We start from the raw sequence: 23,638 nt of genomic DNA, 5'->3' as shown, positions 1-23,638 counted from the left end.
GTACTTGCATGTACTAGTTAATTTAATCTTCACAACCACTTTACCAGATTGGTGCTTTAAGATCCCTATTTTAGATATAAGTAAAGTGAAGCACATTAGTAAGTAATAAGTTAAATGATTTTTCAACAAATAAGCAGATAAATAGACATGTCCTCTGAGTCTCATATTCCTCATGGCAACAAATACGGGGCTAAGAATATAGATTGGGTTCACTTTGAGAGCCCAAAATTTATTTTTTTGGACACAGCAAAGCTTTTTTCTTTGAATAAAATATGAAAATATTATTTTGTGTAAGTATGTTTTATATATCTGACTTTTTAAATTATAGGGATGATGTTATTTTTTTAGTGGAATTTTACTATTAGAAAAGATAAAAAGGAAAGGCTACTTTGCTGTACACCTGAAACTAGCACAACATTGTAAATCAACTATATTTCAATAAAAAATTTTTTTAAAAGGCCATTTGACTACTGAGAGATTAACCTACTCTGAAAAATATGTATGAATGTTTACTGCTGCATGTTTAAAATGATGTCAACATTTTAGATTTCATTTTAGTTTAAAATTAGTGGACTTCCCTGGTGGCACAGTGGTTAGGAATCCAACTGCCAATGCAGGGGACACGGGTTTGAGCCCTGGTCCGGGAAGATCCCACATGCCACAGAGCAACTAAGCCCATGCGCCACAACTACTGAGCCTGCACTCTAGAGTCCATGAGCCACAGCTACTGAGCCCGTGCACAACAACTACTGAAGCCCGTGCGCCTGGAGCCCATGCTCCACAACAAGAGAAGCCACCGCAATGAGGAGCCCACACACTGCTACGAATGGTAGCCCCCTATCGCCATAACTAGAGAAAGCCCATGCGCAGCAGCGAAGACCCAATGCAGCCAAAAATAAATAAATAAATTTATTTTAAAATAATAATAAAATAAAATTAGTTAAAATTAATTGGGCTTGTTTGGCTTTCTGAAACCTGAATTTTTGCTAGTTGTTATTACTTGATTAGAACAGTTATATTTCCTGATTCTTAAATAGTGAGTTGAATTCAACCTTAAAAGTTTTTAGAATATCTTATCATCACTGTTTGATGTCTTTAAATAATCATAGTTCAGTCCTGAAAATGAAATAAGGCCATCTTTTCTGCAAAAAAGATAAGGTCCAAAGCTCCTCTATCCTATCCCAGCCTATATTTTAACATGTCAAGACTCCCATATGCTACACACACAGATACACACACATACACCTACCTCTATACACCGAGTTCCCTGTAATTCCTACTCTTCTTTTAGGCATCCTAACAATTTGTGTTATCTCCTTTATTGCATATTCTCAGACATCCTCCTTCCCCAGTGATATTTTGGTCATATCTCTGTGTTGGCTCTACACTGAAGGTTGTGCTGTGATTATCTGATTGTGTGTCTTCATTGCTATATTTTGAGTTCCTTTAGAGCTGAGACCTGTTGCATTCATCTTTATATCCACAGAGCTACCATGTACACATTACGTAATCTGTACTCCATAAATGTTTTTCGGCCTGAACTAGTTTAGTAGGATGGGAAGACCTAGGGTCATGCATAAAGTTAGAAAATAATATGGCATATGCATGAACCATAGCAAAAAATTCCCCTCAGAATTTATAGGCAAGTAGATTTTAGAAATAGTATAGAAAATAAAATAATTTCTCTTTCCTATCTACTAGCGAGATATTAATGATGAAAAGGCTTTCAGTCACCTTAAGTCAATCACCTCAAAGCAGCCGTTAAAGGATTCTGAATTCAGTTCTTTGAAAACCCAAGAGAAGAGCTGTGAAGACGATCCAAAGTGTTCCATCTCTGAGCTACAAGATCTGAAGGAAGAAAATGAGGTAGGAGAAGGGAAGATAGTTTTTTTAGATGTAATTAATGTAATGTAATTAATTCATAAGTGAAGGGTACTGGAATAACATAGCTCTTTAAACCCTACTGCTCCAGTGCCATCAGAGCATCTCCCACAGATGAATTACAAATTCTTCAACAGTCACCAAGACCAAAGTTGCAGCAATATAGCCTTGATCACAAAAAAAGAAACGCCATTATTTGACTTTGATGTGTTTTACTATCCCATCGCTCTGGACAGTCTTCAAGAATTATTCAGTGAATGGAAACTAGTATTGAGAAACGGTATTACGAAAACCCATCAGGAAAAATGTTGACAACTTTTTTGAAGGATATACTTTATTTTAATCAAATGTTTATGTATTCACAGCTTTACAAAAACAAACAAATGTTTGTGTACACACAGCTTAGAGTTCCCTATAACCCCTTCCCCTACATTTCCTATTTCACCGAGCAACCATTTTCATCTCTTTTAGCTGCTTTTTTTGGAATTTACCTCGATTTCTTTCATTAAATAGCATGCTTATGTTATTTCCTGATTCTTCAGTTTTAAGTATGTATGCCCTTCTTACTACTAGAGATGAGGGTTTAGTTCTCTTTCATCCCTTCTCCCCCACCACAAAAATATCCTTTCTATTCCCCCACCATCATCTTACTAATATAGTTATATCAAACTTTCCATTAGATCACCATTCAATATTTTATTACTATGACTCTGTAAATGCTATTTACAGCCAAGTAGTATGTTACGGCAAGTTTTCCTTTCCTGCATAACTTTTATTTTCTCTGGTGTTAATATTTCTTTCTCTTTAAATCAACATACAGTACACAATTGACTTTGTAGTCGGAGTACTGTCCTGTCAATACACGTATAGATTTATGTAACCACCCCCACAATCAGGATGCAGAATGCTTCCATCATCTGAAAAAGCTCCCTGGTGCTACCCCTTTATAATTACATCTCCCCAAATCCCTAACGCCCTAGCAACCATTTATGTTTTCTGTCACTGTAGTTGTACCTTTTCAGAACTATCATATAAGTGGACTCATACGGTATGTAACTTCCCAATAGGGGTTTCTTTGATTCAGCATAGTACCTTCATCCAAATTGTTGCATGTGTCAATAGTTCATTTCTTTAGATGATGAGTAGTATTTTATTGTATGGATGTACCACAGTTTGTATATCCATTCATGCACTGAAGGGCATTTTGGTTATTTCAGGTTTTGGTAATTATGAATAGAGCTTCTATAAATATTTGTGTACAGGTTTTTTTATAAACATAATCAGGAGTAGGATTGCTGGTTTATGTGGTCAAACTGTTTTCCAGACTGGGTATACCATTTTGCATTCCCACCAGCAGTGTGTGAGTTCCAGTTGCTCCATATCTTATCAGCACTTGATATTGTGAGTAATTTTTATTTTTAGCCATTCTCATAGGTGTGTAGTAGTATCACAGTGTGGTTTTACTCTGCATTTCCCTAATGACTGTGATGCTCACTATCTTACCAAGTGCTTATTTGCCATCCACATGTATTTCTTGGTGAAATGCCTATGTCTTTGCCCATTTTTTTATTGTTTTTTTTCTTTCTTACTGTTGGGTTTTTGTTCTGGATATGTTCTGGATAGCCCTTTGTCAGTTTTGCGATTTTCAAATATTTTCTCCCACTTGTAACTTCATTCTCTTAATGGTGCCTTTCATACAGGAAAGGTTTTTAATTTTGAGAAAGTTCAGTTTATCAGGTTTTTTTCTTTTGTGTACAGTGTTTTCAGTGTCAAGACATCTTGACTTAATTTTACTATAAGGTGTGAGATTTAGGTTAAGTTTCATTTTATTGCATATGGATGTCTAATTCTAGTGCTATTTGTTGAGAAGACTATGCTTTCTCCATTGAATTGTCTTTGTAGACCTTCCAAAAATCAAATGTCCATATTTGTGTGAGACTATTCCTAGACTTTATTTTGCTCCATTGATCTGTCTCTTTCTTTGCCAGTAGCATACTGTCTTGATTACTGTAGATTCATACCTCGTAAAATTAGGTAGTATGATTCCTCCTACTGTACTCTTTTTCAAAATTATTTTTAATATTATGGTTCCTTTTCCTTTCCATTTAAATTTTAGAATCAACTTATCTGTATCTGGGATTTTTATTGGAATTGCATTAAATCTGTAGGTAAATTTGAGGAGAATTAACATCTTTAATGTGTGAGCACAGTATATATGTTTATTTAGGTTTTCTTTTATTCCTTTATCAAGGTGTTATAGTTTTTAATATACAGAACATGTTTTGTTATCTTTAGGTATTTAAAGCTAACAAAGATTAAGCTAACTTAGGTAATACTTACCTCATTATTTAATTTACTTTGGGAGCAATTATAAATGATATCTTTTTATTCCAGTTTCTATATTTTCATTGTTAGTATGTAGAAATTGATTTTTGTGTTTTAAGCTTGTATGGTGTGAACTAGCTAAATTCATTTATTAGTTCTAGGAGGTGTTTTGTAGATTTCTTTGGGATTTTCTACATAGACAATAGTGTTGTCTGCTAATTGGGACAGTTTTATTTTTTCCTTTCCAATCTATGTGTCTTTATCTTCCTTCCTGCCTTATTATTGCACTGGCTAGAATTTCAGACACGATGTTGAACAGGAGTTGTGAGAGAGGATGTCTTTGTTATCCTGATGAAAAGTTTTATCATGCGTGCATGGATGTGAATTTTGTTAAATGATTTTTTGCATATGTTGATATCATGTTTTCTCCTTTATTGTATTAATATGGTATATTACATTAATTGATCTTTAAATATTGGATTAAACTGGCTTTCCTGGGATAAACCCCATTTGGTCATGGTGTATTATTCTTTTTATACACCATGGATTCCATTTGCTAATGTTTTGTTGAATATTGTTATGTCTATTTCCATGAAGTATATTGGTCTGTAGTTTTCTTGTACTATCTTTGTATGGTTTTAGTACCAGGGTGGTGCTGGCCTTATAAAATGAGTCTAGAGGCATTTCTTCCTTTTCTGTTTTCTGGAAAAGATAATGTTGAATTAGTTTTATTTCTATTTTATTTTTTAATTGACATTTTTATTGTGGTTACTAAAAGATTCATGTGCAGCTATAGGGAATAATACAGAAAGATCTCATGTAATCTTTACCCACTTCCCCCAGTGGTCACATTTTACAAAATTGTAGTACAGTGTCACAATCAGGATATTGACATTGATGCAATCCACCAACCTTGTTCAGATTTCTCCAGTTTTACTTGTACTTATTTGTGTGTGTGTGTGTGTGTGTGTGTATGTATATTTAGTTCTCTACAGTATTTACACATGCAGGTTCATGTATGCAACAGCACAGTCAAGATACTGATAATTCTGTCATCACAAGGGTCCCTGTGTTGCCCCTTTTATATCCATCCACCCACTCCCTCCCACCACCCCTCTCCCCACTAATTGGTTCTCCATTTATAAAATTTTGTCATTTAAAAATGCTATGTAAGGGCTTCCCTGGTGGTGCAGTAGTTGAGCGTCTGCCTGATGATGCAGGGGACATGGGTTCGTGCCCTGGTCTGGGAGGATCCCACATACCGTGGAGCAGCTGGGCCTGTGGGCCATGGCCGCTGAACCTGCGCGTCTGGAGCCTGTGCTCTGCAATGGGAGAGGCCACAGCAGTGGGAGGCCCGCGTACCGCGAAAAAAAAAAATGCTATGTAAAATCATATAGTATGTAACCCTTTGAAATTGGCTATTTTCACACAGTATAATTCAAGTAATTGCATGTATCAATAGTTAGATCTTTTCATTGTTGAGTAGTATTCCATGGCATGCATGTGTCATAGTTTGTTTCATCATTGACCTGTTGAAGGACATTTGGGCTATTTCTAGTTTTTAGCTATTACAGATGAAGCTGCTATGAATGTCTGTACACAGGTTTTTGTGTGGACATAAGTTCTCTGGAATAAATGTTCAGGAGCGCAATTGTTGAGTTGTATGGTAATTACAAGTTTAGTGCTTCATCAGTGATACTGGCCTGTAATTTTCTTTTTTTGTGGTGTCTTTGTCTGGTTTTTGGTATCAGGGTGATGCTGACCTCATAGAATTAATTCAGAAGCATTCCTTCCTCTTCAATTTTTTGGAATAATTTGAGAAGGATAGGTTTTAATTCTTCTTTAAATGTTTGGTAAAATTCACCTGTGAAGCCATCTGGTCCTGGACTTTTATTTGTTGGGAGTTTTTTTTAATTACCGAGTCAATTTCATTACTAGTAATAGGTCTGTTGAGATTTTCTATTTCTTCCTGATTCAGTCTTAGAAGATTGCATGTTTCTAGGAATTTATCCATTTCTTCTTCGTTGTCCAATTTGTTGGTGTATAATTGTTCTTAGTAGTCTTGTATGGTTGTATGTCTGGGGTATCAGTTGTAACTTCTCCTCTTTCATTTCTTTTTTTTTTTTTTTAACATCTTTATTGGGGTATAATTGCTTTACAGTGGTGTGTTAATTTCTGCTTTATAACAAAATGAATCAGTTATACATATACATATGTTCCCATATCTCTTCCCTCTTGTGTCTCCCTCCCTCCCACCCTCCCTATCCCACCCCTCCAGGCAGTCACAAAGCACTCCTCTTTCATTTCTGATTCTGTTTATTTGGGCCCACTCTTTTTCTTGATGAGTCTGGCTAAAGGTTTATCAATTTTGTTTATCTTTTCAAAGAACCAGCTCTTAGTTTCCTTGATCTTTTCTATTGTTGTTTTAGTCTCTCTTTCATTTATTTCTACAATATTTTGATCTTTATTATTTCCTTCCTTCTACTAACTTTGGGTTTTGTTTGTTTCTCTTTTTCTAGTTCCTGTAGATATAAGGTTAGATTGTATATTTGAGATGTTTCTTGTTTCCTTGTTTTCTTGTTTGTAGCTTGTATTGTTATAAACTTCCCTTTTAGAACTGCTTTTGCTGCATCCCATAGATTTTTTAGAGCATTGTGTTCCCATTTTCATTTCTCTCCAGGTATTTTTTAAATTTCCTCTTTGATTTCTTCAGTGACCCATTTTTGATTAGTAGCATATTGTTTAGCCTCCATGTGTTGGTGTTTTTTTTGCAGCTTTTTCTTGTAGTTGACTTCCATAGTCTCATACCATTGTGGTCAGAAAATGCTTAATATGATGTCAGTCTTCTTAAATTTATTGAGACTTGTTTTGTGGCCTAGCATGTGATCCATCCTGCAGAATGTTCCATGTGCACATCCAAAGAATGTGATTTTGCTGCTTTTGGATGGAATATTCTGTATATCTCTATTAAGTCCAATTGGTCTGTGTCATCTAAGGCCATTGTGTCCTTATAAATTTTTCTATCTGGATGATCTGTCCATTGATGTAAGTGGAGTGTTAAAGTCCCCTACTATTATTATTTATAATAAAATCCATTATGTTTATTAATATTTGCTTTATGTATTTATGTGCTCCAGTGTTGGGTGTGTATATATTTACAATTGTAACATCTTCTTGTTAGATTAATCTCTTTATCATTATGTAATATCCTTCTTTGTCTCTTGTTACAGTCTTTGTTTTAAGTCTATTTTGTCTGATATAAGTATTGCTAACCTAGCTTTCTTTTCATTTCCATTTGCATGGAATATCTTTTTTCCATCCTCTCCCTTTCAGTCTGTGTGTGTCTTTAGATCTGATGTGAGTCTCTTGTAGGCAGCATTTAGATGGGTCTTTTTTTTTTTTTTTAAATCCATTCAGCCACTCTGTGTCTTTTGATTGGAGCATTTAGTCCATTTACATTTAAAGTGGTTATTGATAGATATATACTTATTGGCATTTTGTTGATTGGTTCTGGTAGTTCTTTTTGTTCCTTTCTTCTTTTGCTCATTTCTCTTGTGATTTGATGACTGCCTTTAGTGTTATGTTTGGATTCCTTTCTCTTTGTGTATATCTATTATAGAGTTTTGGTTTGGGGTTACCATGAGGTTTATATATAACTAACTCTCCCACTTTTCCTCCCTCCCTATCCCTCTCTTTCTCTCTGTATGTGTGTGTGTATATGTATGTATATATATATATATATATATACACACATATACACACACACACATATATGTAAAGTTTTAAAAGCATATATATATAGTTATTTTAAGTTGATGATCTCAAGTTCAAACACACTGTAACAACCCTGCAGTTTTACTCCCTCCCCCTACCTCACATATAGTGTTTTTTGACATCATATTTTACATCTTTCTGTTTTATGTATCTCTTAACTACTTATTGTGGTTCTAGATTATTTTACTACTTTTATCTTTTAACCTTCCTATTAGCTTTATAAGTAGTTGATCTACTACCTTTACTGTTTTTTTGCTTTTACCAATGAGATTTTCCTTTTATAATTTTTATATGTCTAGTTGTGGTCTTTTCTGCTTAGAGAAGTCCCTTTAACATTTCTTGTAAAACTGATGCTGAACTCTTTTGGCTTTTGCTTGTCTTTAAAACTCTTTATCTCTCCTTCAAATCTGAATTATAGCCTTACTGGATAGAGTATTCTTGGTTGTAGACATGTATCATGCCACTCCCTTCTGGCCTGCAAAGTTTCTGCTGAGAAGTCAGCTGCTGGTCTTATGGGAGTTCTCTTATATGTAACTAGTTGCTTTTCTCTCTCTGCTTTTAAGGTTCTCCCTTTATCTTTAATTTCTATCATTTTAATTATAATGTGTGTTGATATGGACCTCTAGGTTCATCTTGTTTGGAACTCTTTGTGATTCCTGGACCTGGATATCTGTTTCCTTTCCCAAATTCCCTTTCTCTCTCTTTCTTCTCTTTCTAGGACCCCTGTATAATGTGAATGTTAGCATGCTTGATGCCCCAGAGGTCTCTTATTAAACTATCCTCATTTTAAAAAATTATTTTTTCTGTTCAGTTTGTGTAATTTCCACTACTCTGATATGTTCCTCTGTATCATGTAATCTACCGTTGATATTCCAGTGTATTTTTTATTTCCGTTATTGTATTCTTCAGCTCTGTTTGGGTCTTCTTTATATTTTATAATTCTTTGTTAAACTTCTCACTGTGTTCATCCATGCTTCTTCTGCATTTGTTGAGCATACTTATGATCATTACCTTAAACTCTTTATTAGGTAAATTGCTTATATCCACTTCACTTAGTTCCTTTCCTAGGGTTTTGTCTTATTCCTTCATGTGGAACATATTCCTCTTTTTCATTTTGCCTAATTCTCTGTGTTTATATCTAAGTATTGGGTTAGTTTGTTCCATATCCTGCTCTTGGAAAGTGGCCTTATATAGGAGACGTCATGTGGGGCCCAGCAGCACACTCCCCTTTGGTCACCAGAGCTATATTCTATAGGGATGCCCCCATGTGGGCTGCATGGGCCCTTCTGTTGTGACTGGGCCCACTACCGTGGGTGCACTGGTAGTCAAGGCTGGCTCTCAGCCTGGTTGGTTGCCAGGCTCTGCCTTGTGTGGTGGCTTGGGCCAGGTTCTGGGTCGTCTGGTTCTGCGGTGCCAGTCTGCTGGTGGTGGAGCTGGTTTCCAGCACAGCTGGCTGCATGGTTCTGGGTGTCCCAGGGCTGGTTCCAGCCTGCAGGTGGGAAGGGTTAGGTCCAGGCACAACAATCTGAATTCTAATTAGTATGTTTAGTTCATTTACATTTAATAAAATTATCAATATGTTTTGATTTTAGGTCTACCATTTTATTATTTTTCTATTCATTTCCCCAGCTTTTCATTCCTTTGCTCTTCCTTTCTTCTTTTAGTATTACTGTTTTTTGGTAGTATTCTTTTATTATTTAGCATTCTTCTTTAGTAGCCTATTTTAATTTACTTATTACATTTTCATTGTATATGTATGGTTTTGTACTGATTACTCTAGGAATTACAATATACACCTTTGACTTTTCACAGTGGACTTAATCAATATTTACCACTTCAAGTGGAATGTAGGTATCTTACTACCATATAGGTCTTTACCCCTTCCCACCTTCTTTATTTTCTACTATGTATAATAACTATGTATATTGAGAATTTATAATGTTATATTTTTTGCTTTCCATCTTCAAACATTCTGAAAAATTCAAGAGTGGAATAGTCTATTATATTTACCCAGATATCTACTTTTTCTGTTGCTCTTCCTTTATTTCTGATATTCCAAGTTTCCTTCTGGTATCATCTCCTGTCTATTCAAAGAACTCCCTTTAGTGATTCTTTTAGGGCAAGTCTGTGGAAAACAAATTATTTTTGTTTTCGTCATTGAGAATGTATTTATTTCATCTTCATTCTTAAAGGATGCTTTTGCTGGATGTAGAGTTCTAGGTTGCCAGTTCTTTTCTTTCAACCCTTTAAAAATTCCATTTCACTTCCTTCTAGCTTTCATGTTTTCTGATACAAGATGTGCAGTGTTGAAATTGTTGTTCCACTATAATAATGTGTAATTTTTCTTTGGCTTCATTCAGGATATTTGTGTGTCTTTAGTTTTCACCATGTTGATCGTAATCTATGTAGGCACGAATTTCTTTGAGTTTATCCTGTTTGAGTTTTGCTAAGCTTTTCGAATCTGTAGGTCTGTGTCTTCCCAAACCAAATTTGGGAAGTTTTCAGACATATTTCTTCAAATAACTTTTCTGCACTGCATTCTTTCTCTTCTTCTTCTTGGACTTTGACGACACAAATGTTAAACCTTTTGGTATTGTCCCATAGTTCCCTGAGACTCTATTTTTGTATGTATGTATGTTTGTTTGTTTTCCCAGTTTTTTTCTCAGTTGTTCAGACTGGATAATCAGATTGGATCTATCTTCAAGTTTGTGCATTCTTTACTCTCATCTCTGTCCTGCTATCAAAAAGAGAGTGACAGAGCTCTATATTCAGTATAAAACAACCCTTCATTTAATTGTACTGTTTTTATTATATATTTGCACCGTCCTCAGCTTTACCCTCCAGAAGACCTCTAGTCTTCCAGCAGGAGGAAGAGGTGTAGTTTCCTGGGTTTTTTAAATAGGGGAGGGTACCTGGAGGTCTGACTGCTTCTTACACAGACTTTTAACGAGAGCTCTTGTTTTCATTCCCACTTTACACCCTCAATTCCAAAAACTCTGTAGGAGCAATTCCTGAACTTTTGCAGTATTTATGGTATAAATTTGGGTTGACTCTCAGTTTTTCCTGCTCCAAGCTCAGGATTCCACTTTCTCAGGACTGCATAATAAGTTGTCAGTTGTCTGATTTCCTGTATCCAGAACATAGGTGATGTTTTCTCCTTTTACATTCTCTTTGACCTTAAGTTTATACCTTAAATTATTTTATTTTGGTGATGTGTCAGGAGAGAGAGTAATAAATTATGTACTCAAACTTCCATCTTTACCTGGAGTTAGGAAAAATTTTAAACCTAAATTTCAAAATACATACAGGAATCATAAATTAAAGTTTTATTTGTCACCTGATACATTCTAGGATGAGATTCCCACTGGAATGCCATGCCTGGAGTCAGTAACCATAGATGATGATATATGGGATGAGAACTGGATACCTTTGCCGGCTGGAATGGGAGAAGGAAGTGATGCTGCCTCCCACTTACCTACCTCAAGGCTTGATGGAAAGAAACCATATTCATCATGTAAAGAAATGCCACAGAAGGTTAGATCCTTGGGAAAACATAAAGCAAATCACTACTGCAAAAGGAAATATTAATGTAATTGTCCAAGCCTCAAAAAAGCTATGCATTCTGCATTTCATAGGGATTAATCAGACAATAATTCAGAAGAATGTATTCCCACCCCCGCCCCCCCACCAAAGGTGGTAGTGTTAGGGATAGGGGCAGGATGAAGCAGGGGAGAGTAAACCATGGACTTATTGTGGCTATCTATTCTATCAATCATTATGATTTTTGTTTTACCATTGGCACCTAGTCACAGCCTTAGGATCTAGAAATAAACAGTTTTCCCTAATTTAATTTTTATTGCATTGCCTTGTAATATTATGTCTGGATCTCTGCAGTGAGTATATTTACTAATATTGGGCCCTATATATTTGAATTTTAATTTATTTTCCACCAGCTCTTAGAAGAACTATCAACACTTAAGTTGCCCCTTGTTATTTGTGCCATTTAAATACTGGATGATCATGAAAATCATCTAACCATGAAAACAGTACTGAAGAAAATACTACAAAGAGAGTTGTGTTTTTTTAATGTGATCTGTGTATTCAGAGGAATTCAGTGTGTTGAGCATGGACCAGTGAAGCAAGGGGGAAAACTCACACTGATATAGAAAGTTAATAAATATCTTTTCTTGTTTAGTATACATTGCCTCTTTGCCTTTACCTTGCCCAAGTTATCCTCCATTTGGATCATATGGCACTATGTCTCAGTTTATTGTTGCAATTTTTTTCTCTATAGGATTGGTGTTTTTCTACACCCAAAGCTATATGGGATGATTCATGGCAGCCTTCAGGCCTTGTGAGTGGGAAGGAAGTAGAAGTTGAAAAACCAGAAGGACTGGGTGCTCAAGAAAAAAATACTGGCACAACCGGAATTCAAAATGTAAATGTCTAACGAATGTTATTGGTACAAGTTTTCATGAGGAAATACTTTCACTTTTAGAAAGTAAAATTCTGGTTAATGATCCCTCTCTTAGCATTTGGTACAATACATATATATACATAAAAATGTTTGTTTATTTAAAAATAAATTTCAGTTAACTTACTGTAGTTATTCATCTCTCCAGAAAAAAATTCTGAGACTAGAATTAAAAGATTGATTAAGCCTCTACATTAGGGATAGGGAAAACAGGTATTTTCACTTAATCATACATTTTAAGTTCTGTATCTGTCCTATCATCTAGGCCAGTTTTTTTCTTTTTGTTGCTTTGGCAGAAAACACTAACCCTGGAGCAAAATCCGTTTGTTTTGTGTTTCTCCATCCTGAAAACAGCAGGACTGTTTGTGTGAATCGTGAAATTTGGCTAACGGTCTCTGTACTTTTGTGCATTACATTGAAAATGAAGGACTCAAGTCTAGGAGAATTGTTGAAAAGCAGATTTGTGGAAGATGAACCTTCTGAGTGATAGATTTTCTACAGAATATGGTTACTTTGCATGGGATCATTGATAAAAGTATGCTGCATTACATAGAACAGTCTGTTCCAGAAATGTAGGTTACTTAAAGCACAGATTTAGCTTTAGGATAAAATAAACTTATATTTTGTTTCTCAGGTAGTTTTTCTTTAAGATATAATAGCTTTATTGAACTATAACTCACATACTATGTAATTCACTTAAAGTAGGCAATTCAAATAACTTTTAGTATACACAGACTTGTGCAGCCACCTGCATAATCCATTTTAGAACATTTTCATCACCCCTTCAGAAAAAACCACTATCCCTTTGGTATCTGGGTAATGCTGGCATTGTAAAATGAGTTTGGGAGTGTTCGGTTTTTTGGAAGACTTTGAGAAGAATTGGTATTAATTATTCTTTAAATGTTTGGTAGAATTTTACCAGTGAAGCCATCTTATCTTGTGTTTTTCTTTGTTGGGAGGTTTTTGATTACTGATTCAATTTCATTACTAGTAATCTGTCTGTTCAGATTTTCTATTTCTTCCTAATTCAGTCTTGCAAGACTGTATGTTTCTAAGAATTTATCCATTTCTTTCAGGTTATCCAGTTTGTTTGTGTACAGTTGTTTGTAATGGTCTCTTAAAATCCTTTTCAATTCTGTGGCATTAGTTGTAATGTTTTTTCTTTTCTGATGTCATTTGAGTCTTTTTTTCTTCATTAGTCTAGCTAAAGGTTTCTCAGTTTTGTTTATATTTTCAATATATAAAACAACTCTTAGTTTCATTGATTTTTTTCTTTTCTCTATTTCATTTATTTCTGCTCTAATTTTTACTATTTCCTTCTGCTAACTTTGGTCTTAGTTTGTTCTTCTTTTCTTAGTTCCTTAAGGTGTAAAATTGAGTTATTTGAGATCTTTCTTCCTTTTTTAATGTGTTTTTAATGTTTTATTGCTAGAAACATCCCTCTTAATTCTTCCTTTGCTGCATCCCATAAATTTTGGTATACTGTGTTTTCATTTTTGTCTGTCTCAGAATATTTTCTAATTACCTTTGATCTTTTTTGACCCATTGGTTGTTCGGGAGTATGATGTTTAATTTCCCATATTTCTGACTTTAATCTTCCTTTTTGATGGATATTCTCCATGAGTATTGAATAATAGGTTGGCACTGTTTTCTTTCGATGCTTTGAAGATGTCATTCCTTTATGTTCTGGCTTCTGTTGAATTGCCAGTTGTCAGTTACCATTGCTCCTTTGAAGGTATGTCTTTTTTTCCCCCTCTGGCTTCTTTTAAGATTTTTCTGTCTTTTGCTTTCAGCATTTTGATGATTATTTATCTAGATATGATTTCCTGTGGATTTATTCTGCATATGTATCACTGAGCTTATTAAATCAGCAGATGGATACTGTTCATCAGTTTTAGAAAATTCTGGTCCATTCATCTAATCAAACGCTGCTTCTGCCTCATTATCTCTCTCCTTTCCTGCTAGCATTTCAGTTCTACGTATGTTAGAACTTTTGGCTGAGTCCCACTTGGGCTCTGTTTTCTTGTTCGCTCTCTTTTTTTCTTTTGCAATGCCTCTGTTTGGAGGTTTTATATAGATTATTCCAGTGCACTAGTCCTGTCTTCTACAGGATCCAGTCTGCTGTTAAACCCACATGTTGAGCTCTTAATTTCAAACATACTATTTTCCAGTTCTAGAATGTCCATTTGATTCTTTATTTTATAGATTCCAGTTCTCCATTTAAATTCTCTATATTTTCCTCAATTTTGTCTGTAACTTCCGTTTTCTTGAACATGTTAATAATCATAGTTATTTTAAAGTTTTTTGCAGATAATTTCAATATCTGAATTACCTTTGAGTGTGTTCTTACTGTCTTTTTTCTCTATTTGATCTTGTCATTTGATCCTGTTTTGGGCATTCAGGGGAGGGGAAAGACAGGCGGAGCATACCTCATGGTTCTTTTTAATTGAATGTTGAACATTATGGAATTTAGAGAGGCTCTGGATGAGATAGCTTCCTCTCCAAAGAGGGTTCAGTTGTCTAGTGGCTGGCAGATTCCAGCCAGTCACCTTCACACATATTGAGGCTTGGTTTAGGTTTGGTGAGGACTGCTGTATTTCACTTTTGTCCCTAGTCCTTGAATGTGGCTCTTACTCCTAAAGCATGATTCTTTGGAGATCTCAGCTGAAAGCCTGAGGAGTTTGTCAACGCTCCTCCGCATTCATGGGGCTCAGACTCCATCCTCTGTCTCCTCAACTTAATTGAGATATAATATACATACCATACAGTTCACCCATTTAAAGTGTACAGTTCAACGGCTTTTAGTATATTCACTAGTTTACTAGCATATTGTGCCTCCATCCTCACCATAAGAATTTCAGAACATTTTCATTATCTCAGAAAGAAACGCATTCTTCAGCTGTCGCCCCCACCCAAACTCCCCAACCCTCTTCCCCCCAGGCAACCACTCATCTTACTTTCTCTATTGATTTACTTATTCTTCAGGGCATTTCATATAATTGGAATCAATACAGTGTGTGGCCTTTTGTGTCTGGCTTCTTAGTGTAATGTTCTCAAGGTTCATCATGTATCAGTACTTTACTTCTTTTTGTGGCTGAATAATCCATCGTATGGATAGGCCACGTTTTGTTTATCCGTGTGTCAGCTGATGGACATTTGAGTTGTTTCTGTTTTTCTGCTATTATGAATAGTGCTGCTGTGACATTTGTGTATGTGTGTTTATGTGGACATACGTTTTCAGTTTTCTTAGGTATATACCTAAGAGTTGAATGGCTGGGTCCTATGTTAACTCTGTGTTTAGTGTTTTGAGGAATTGCCAGACTTTTCCAAGCAGTTGCCACATTTTACATTCCCACCAGCAATATAAGAGTGTTCCAATTTGTCCACATCTTTGCCAACACTTGCTATTATCTAGTTTTAAAAATTATAGGGGGCTTCCCTGGTGGCGCAGTGGTTGAGAGTCCGCCTGCCGATGCAGGGGACGCAGGTTCGTGCCCCGGTCCGGGAGGATCCCACGTGCCGCGGAGCGGCTGGGCCCGTGGGCCATGGCCACTGGGCCTGCGTGTCCGGAGCCTGTGCTCTGCAACGGGAGAGGCCACAACAGTGAGAGGCCTGCGTACTGCAAAAAAAAAAAAAAAATTATAGCCATCCTAGTGGGCATGAAGTTGTATGTTGTGGTTTGGGGCTATTCTTTTGATTGCATAAGTTAATGTTTCAGAAATCATGAACATGTTTCTTGAAAATCTGCCACTGACCTCTAGTTCCATAAAGGTATATTTTCAGACAACTATGAGGGAGTCAGTAGTTGATAACTACAGAGGGATAAATCTGGTAGAGCAATGCTTCTCAAACTATAATGTTCATACAGATCACCTGAGAATCTTGTGAAAATGCAGATTCTGATTGAGCAGATCTGGTATGGGGACTGAGGTTCTCCGTGTCTTACAAGCTTCCAGGTGATGCTGAAGCTGCTTGATGGTGAATCACATTTTGAGCAGCAGCACCCTAAACCACTGTTTAGAGGAAGAGACTCTTACTTTTCAATTAAGTGCTTAAGTTGACCACAGGTACTTGCTTTCAGTACTGGCATACACATTTAGAAGACATTACCTATGTTCTTTTTTTCCAGTGTGAAAAGCTGTCAGAATGCATTTAACTATGTTTTAACAATTTGTCTTTCTTCAAAATCATATTTATCAGGAAAGAAAAAAAGATACAGCTTTTAAAAAAACTGTTTCTGATTTTGATTTTGTTAAACTCCTGAAAATAGGCAGCAGGGCTTAGTGTAAAAAACACCTGTCTGGGAGTTCTGTCATCTGTGGCTTAGTCTTTACCACAAGTTGGCTTTTGGGGCCTTAGTTTATCCATCTACAAGGACTGATTTGGATTAATGATCTTTCCAGCTCTAAAAGTTTGCCATATTAATATTTACTTAATTATCACTGAAGCTTTATTGAAAGAACCTCATTTTCAGTGAGAATAAACTTAAAGGGTAGCTAAAGCACATACACGAAGTTGCATAAATTAAGCAAAAAATTGAATCCAGCTCTTTGCTCTCCTGAAGTAGCATATTGTATGGCAGGATAGCTATGTGGACTTTTAGAGTTTTCATTTTTGCTGCCAAATAAAGGGGCACAGCCATTTGTATATGACATAATTATATATCAGTCACATCCATGCCAGCCATGTTTGAAAATGAACAAGGTGTTTCCTAATGGAAGCAAAAAGTAATGCAAAAGGAATGCCAGCTGATATTAAATGTCTACTCCACAGCCTAAAGAACACACAAAGCTACATTTTCTGTTTGTATAAATTTTGTTTCAGTTTACCCTGGGCAGATCCCAGGCTGTAAGCCACTTAGGTCGGTTCATTACGGCCTGGTCCTGACAGGGCCCACTTAATCGTCAGTGCCAGTTAGTTAGCATCACAGAAGACAAATTCTCTGAGTCACTGTAAACTGTAGCTATGTCAGCAGCGGCTCTGTGGTAGGATATAGGATCTGTTGATTACAATTTGGCACTTCATTCGCTTTAGCCCAAATCGAGGCTTTGTTTGGGAAGTTCATCTTTTCCTCTCAAACCCTGATTCTTGGTACTCCATTTTGTCACTTCTTCTGAGGAGCCCTCCTTTAAGTCCTTTGTGTTCTCCTAGCATGTTTTTGATGCTGCGGAATGCAGTTAATGCCTTCTTCATGGCCACCTGCAGCACGTGTACTGTTTCCCTAGCCGAGGACTGTGAGCTCCTTAGGGACAGGGATCGTATTTACTGGGAGGCGGTGTGATGGAGCAGAGAGAACATGGGCTAGCCTGAGTTCATCTCTCTGCCTTGTCGCTTACTGGTTGACATTGGATAACTTGGTAAGCCTCTTGTAAAAAAGCATTATGCTAAGTAAAGGAAGCGGTAATAAAGAAGATGTAACAACACCTAACCTAGAAAAACGTTCTGATGTTTCATTGAAGAAACACATGCCGAGAACCTAACATTGTGCCTGACAATGAGTGCTCAGTGAATGTTATTCCTCTCATTTCCTGCCGTTCTTCCTTGGCAGCCCTCAGTACCATGTTTGCTCATAATATGCATTCAATACATGCTTCTTGAATTAATGGTCACTAAGTTAGAGAAGGACTTCTTTTCCAGAGAGTATCTAGATTTTTAAAAGTGGGGAGTTTTATTTATTAATTATGATATGAAAATATTCTTTTGTATATAAGTAAGGAAACAAAATAGACTTAATTCTTACTGTTGAACTAACAGTTACTTTTCATGCTTTTGCCCCGTTTTCCCCATTCTGTAGCAACCAAACTTAAAGAGTTCCTCAGATTCTCCCACATTGCCCGAATTGGAGGAGTTCTACATCTCTCTTATCCAGTCACAGCAGTCAGCAGAAGGTGGCCAGTTTGAGCCTAGCAGCATTGAGACTTGTCCAAAGCAAATTCAGCTGTCCACAGCAGCGCTCAACTCAACTCCTGCAGTGGTCGATTCCTCACAAAAACACTCTGGTTCAGGTAGGTTGACATACAGTTGACAAATGCAATGGTTTGCCATGTTGTTAAAAACCTTCATTTATCTTTTCAGAACATGACTTGAAAAATTGCTGATGTTAGCATTTGTCTGAACTCCTCCAATTGTTCCCTTTCACTTTGCCACTCTTCTTTTTTTTCTGCAATTTGGGGGGTGGCGGGGTCAGGTTTATGCACAGTAAAACTTGCCAGTTTTTAAGTGTACAATGCTATGAGTTCTGACAAATGTGTACAGTCTTGTAATAAGCACCACAGTCATGATAATAGAATATTTCCGCCAGTCTAAAAGGCTTCCTCATATCCCTTTGCAGTCATTCCCTCCCCCTACTTTCTGGCTTCTGGCATGTTACTTTTCCTTTTCTAGAATTTCATATAAAGGGAGTCATACAGTATGTAGATTTTATGTCTGATTTCTTTCATTTAGCTTGATTTTTAGAGATTCATTTATGTTGTTGCTGGTGTCTAAAGTTTGTTCCTGTTCATTGTTGAGTAGTACCCAGTTGTATGGAAATACCACAATTTGTTTATCTGTTCACCAATCTGGATTGTTTCCAGATTTGGGCCATTATGAATAAAGCTGTGAGTGTTCACATACAGCTCTTTGTGTAGACGTATGTTTTTTATTTCTATTCAGCAAGTACCTTGGAGTGGAATTGCTGGGTCATATGCTAACTGCATGTTTAACTTTTTTTTTTTTTAATAAATCTATTTATTTATTTATTTTTGGCTGCGTTGGGTCTTTGTTGCTGTGCGTGGGCTTTCTCTAGTTGCAGCGAGTGGGGGCTACTCTTTGTTGCGGTGCACGGGCTTCTCATTGCAGTGGCTTCTCTTGTTGCGGAGCATGGTCTGTAACTGTGCGGGCTTCAGTAGTTGTGGCACACGGGCTCAGTAGTTGTGGCTCGCGGGCTCTTGAGCTCAGGCTCAGTAGTTGTGGTGCACGGGCTTAGTTACTCTGCGGCACGTGGGATCTTCCCGGACCAGGGATGGAACCTGTGTCCCCTGCATTGGCAGGCGGATTCTTAACCACTGCACCACCAGGGAAGCCCCTGTTTAACTTTTTAAGAACTGTAAAATGTTTTCCAAAGTGGCTGAACCATTTGGTAATTCACACCAGCGATATACGTAAGTTCTGATTGCTTCATCTTCTTGGCAACATATTATATTGCCAGTCTTTTAAAATTTTACCATTCTAGTGGGTGTGTGGTGGTATCTTACTGTGGTTTTAATTTACATTTCCCTATTTGCCAGTGATGTTGACTATGTTTTCATGTGTTTATGTACCATCTGTATATCTTCTTTAGTGAATTACCTGTTCAAGTATTTGTGCATTTTTGTTGGATTATCTTCTTTTTATTGATTTGTAAAAATTCTTTATTCTGGATACAAAACCTTTGTCAGATTCATCTGTTGCAAATATTTCAGGTATGTGGCTTGCCTTTTCATTTCCGTAACAGCCTCCTTGGAAGAGCAAAAGTTTTCCTTTTGATGAAATCAGATTTGTTGGTTTTTTTTCCTTTATAGTTTGAACTTTTTGTGTCCTATTTAGAAATCTTTCCTAACTCAAGTAACTAAGACTTTCTCTTACATTTTCTTATAAAAGTTCTATAGTTTTAGGTCCTGCATTAGGTCTGTGATCCAGTTCGTTAATTTTTGTGTATGGTGTGATGTAAGGATCAATGTTTATTTTGATTACATATAATTATTCAGCTGTTTCAGCATGATTTATTGAAAAGACTGTATCCATTAAACTGCCTTGATGTCTTTGCCAAAAGCCAATTAAGTTGTATATGTGAGGGTCTATTTCTGGACTTTCATTCTGTTCTGTTACTATTACGTCTGCCTTTATACCACTGTCTTGATTTTTGTGGCTTTATAATAAGTCTTGAAATCATATAAATTTGTTCTTTTTCAAATTGTTTTGGCTATTCTAGGTCATATTCCATATGAATTTTAGGATTAGTTTAATTTCTACTGAAAGCCTGCTAAAAGTTTTATTGGGATTTTTTTTTTTAATCTCTAGATCAAGTTGGGGAGAAGTGACATGTTAACAATATTGAGTCTTCTGATCTATGAGCATAATATAACCTTTTCTTGTTCAGTGTTTAATATGTTCTTTTCCCATCCAGTATATTTTTCATCTCAGAAGTTCAATTTATAATCTCTAGGGTTTGGTTTGGGTCTTTTTTCTATCTTCCATCTTTCTCTTCAGCATACTCATCATTCACTTCTTGAATACTTGGAGTGTTCTTATGACAGCTATTGTAATACCCTTGTCTTGTGATTCTAGCATATGTATCGTTTCTGCATTCTGTCATCTGTCATTTCTGAATTGGCATCTACTGATTGGTTTTTCTCCTAATTACAAGTCACATTTTTCTGCTTCTTTGTGTATCTGGTAATTTTTTATTGGATGGGAGATGCTGAATTATATATTGTTGGCTGAATCTCTTTTTCTTCCTTCCTCCCTCCCTCCCTCCCTTCCTTCTTCCTTCCTTCCCTCCCTCCCTGTTGTCTATGTATAATTTATTGGGGGGGGGTAGGAATGTAATTAAATTACCTGAAATTGCTTTGATTATTTCTGTGTTTATTTTAGGTTTCATTAGGCTGATTTAGAAAAGCCTTAAGTCTGTTGGCCCTGCTAGGCAGTACCTTTCTGAGGGTATTGATGGGACTTGATGTCCTATGTGTTAGGATGTCTTTACACTGTAGCTGGTGGGAACACAAACTGTTTTGCCCCAGTATAAAATGCCTAGTGTTTGTTCTGCCTACTCCTTTCAGGTTGGTTTTCTCCCTGGCCTTGGTGGTCCCCTCACATACGTGAGCCAGATCGTTACCTAGCCTAAGACGCAAAGCGACCTCTGCAGGTCTCCCCGGCTTCTTCTCCCTCTGCAGCTGCCTCTTCACTTGTACTTTTCCCCCGCGAATTCCGGACACCTGGCCTCCATGAATTCCAAACTCTGTCTTCTCAGCACAGGGAGACCTCCAGGCTCAATGTGGACTCTCCCTCCCTGTACTGCAGCCTGGGCTTTATCTTGACAGTGAGCTCAGGCACTTGTAGGGCTCACTTTGTTTCCCGTCTCTCAGGGAGCACTGTCTTCTGAGCTTGTTGTTCAGTGTCTGAAAGCTGTTGTTTTATATACTTTGTCCAGTTTTTCAGTTGTTTAAAGCAGGAGAGATTATTTTTCAATCCCTGTTTAATTAGCATCATGTCTGGAAGCAGAAGTTTTGCTACTCTTTTAAATTCTTTCATCGTGTGTCCCTGCTTTCATGTTTTTATACCTTTTAAAATCTGAGCTCACCAACGACTTCCTGTAAAGCCCCATTACTTCACTAGAACTCACTGTCTCTTTTCCACTCTAGTGGGCATTAATTATAGTCTTGCGGTCAGAGTTTTACTTTTTAGAATACCCTGTAAAATTCTCCTTAATTTAATTTATCATAACTATATGGCACGTGTACCACATGCTACTGCTGCTAGATGCTAAAGATGCAAAATAAGATATTGGATTATGCCTGATGTTTTTCTGAATTTTTGAAATCTGTAATTTTAAGGTCTAGAGCGGTGCTTTTCAGAATGTACTCAGCATACCGGTACTAGTCTGTGAAGCATTTGTGATGATGGACAACACAATAGCACATTGTTTAGCTCCCCTAGATTTTTTTTTTTTCCTAAAGGAGGACTTTCTTGAAGGAAGCAGTGTGTTGGTTTATATGTTGGCAAAAGCTCCTTCTCTCATTGCAGGCAGGTTCAAACAATTCATAGACCAGCTCCTTCAGTAGCCCTGGTCTAGAGTACACATGTGACGATGCTAGTATCCACTTCCGTGGCTATTAAGAACTCTCAGCGTGGAGTTCCCAGCAGTTTATTCCATTGAAAAGATTATTTCTTCTTAGTTAAACTAATTCCCAAGGAATTCTTTTTGTGGCTAATAATTGGCTTTTGGAATTTCGTAGCAAACACAGTTAATGTTAATTAATGTTAATTTTCATTTTTATGGTCAGTTTGGTCAGTTTTGTTTCTATGCTGGCAGACTTGGAATTGGGACCACTTTCGCAATAGAGAAGGCCCGTGGGACACCATTTTGCTCACTGCTGAGAGGAGGAAGTAAGGGAGCTTAAGGATTCTTCCCTGGAATTGGAATTATATCCAATTTATTTTTTTGATGTCCTAGAAAGAGATCTTCCCTTCCTTATTCACAAGTAGATATTTTTTCCTCTCTTCTTTGCCCTCATCCTGACAAGATTTATTTTATCTCAGTGCATGATCCCCCATCCTCATCTCCTTTCCATTTTTTGACTGGTTTCTGAGTCTCTCTCTCTCTGATTTGCCATTGGTAATTGGCACCACCTAACCAGAAGATGGTTGTAACACACGTTAGTAAAGATCTAGAATGGGAGAGTGTGAGAACCTCTTGAAAAGACCTGTGTTTTCTTTCTTTTTCAGTGGAAAGCTCTCCAGAGAGCCTAGAGAAGGAAGATTTTTCTAGTAGCCATGCTATTACAGTGTTCAAAGATAAGAGTCAGGGAGCCATGGACCAGCTGTCTTTGATTTTGTCTCCTGAGCACCAGATTTCTCAGAAGCTCTACATTCCTCGAAGCACAGCCACTGCTGCCTTAGGAGCTGCTGCGCGGCTGGCCACATCCAGGAGACTCCTGCACTGGTACCCCAGTGTGAAAAGGATGGAAGCATGAGAGAGCAGGGAGGGAAAAAATAAACTAGATGCTTAGGGCCTGGTGACCTCCCAGGCCAAAAGAGAAGGAGGTATTGAGACAAAGTAGTATTTTGATAGTTGATGCTTTTGTCTTTCTGTGTGACTCTTTGTTATGCGAACAGTCCCCTTTGTTGTGTAAGCATTGATGTTTAATGTTAATTTTCATTTTTGTGGATGTTACTTTTTCTGTATGGTTTTGTTCACCTTTGTTCAATGTAGTAGTTTAAAGGAGTTTTTGTGTTTCTATAAATGTTTTTTTTTTTTAACATCTTTATTGGGGTATAATTGCTTTACAATGGTGTGTTAGTTTCTGTTTTATAACAGTGTATAAATGTTTTTCTTGTATATATCATGACTGATAAAGGTAAACTGAAAAACTAATGTTTTGTGATCCATATGTGGTAAGACAAAAATTCTCACATCCCTATTTCCAGAAAAAGGATGTCTGAATT

At 36.8% G+C, this 23,638-nt stretch overlaps 1 protein-coding gene across 4 annotated transcripts in view; it reads left to right on the top strand.

The window, feature by feature from the left end:
* TDRD5 (tudor domain containing 5) overlaps positions 1-23,166 on the top strand; it is a gene marked incomplete at both ends in the record, with an annotated part of 88,100 nt that extends 64,934 nt beyond the window's left edge. For 3 of the 4 annotated variants that reach the window (XM_082864290.1, XM_082864288.1, XM_082864287.1), the window contains 5 exons: positions 1,702-1,866; positions 11,332-11,514; positions 12,275-12,418; positions 18,249-18,459; positions 22,919-23,166. In XM_082864290.1, coding sequence (XP_082720416.1) covers positions 1,702-1,866; positions 11,332-11,514; positions 12,275-12,418; positions 18,249-18,459; positions 22,919-23,166 — 951 coding nt within the window. The remainder of the gene's footprint in view (positions 1-1,701; positions 1,867-11,331; positions 11,515-12,274; positions 12,419-18,248; positions 18,460-22,918) is intronic. The other variant, XM_082864289.1, reaches the window with a different exon arrangement.
* Positions 23,167-23,638: the final 472 nt, after the last annotated feature.

This window comes from Leucopleurus acutus (assembly GCF_964270905.1).
Source record: "Leucopleurus acutus genome assembly, chromosome: 2".
In the NCBI taxonomy this organism is placed as follows: Eukaryota; Metazoa; Chordata; class Mammalia; order Artiodactyla; family Delphinidae; genus Leucopleurus; species Leucopleurus acutus.
This window is presented reverse-complemented; position numbering and strand designations above follow the sequence as displayed.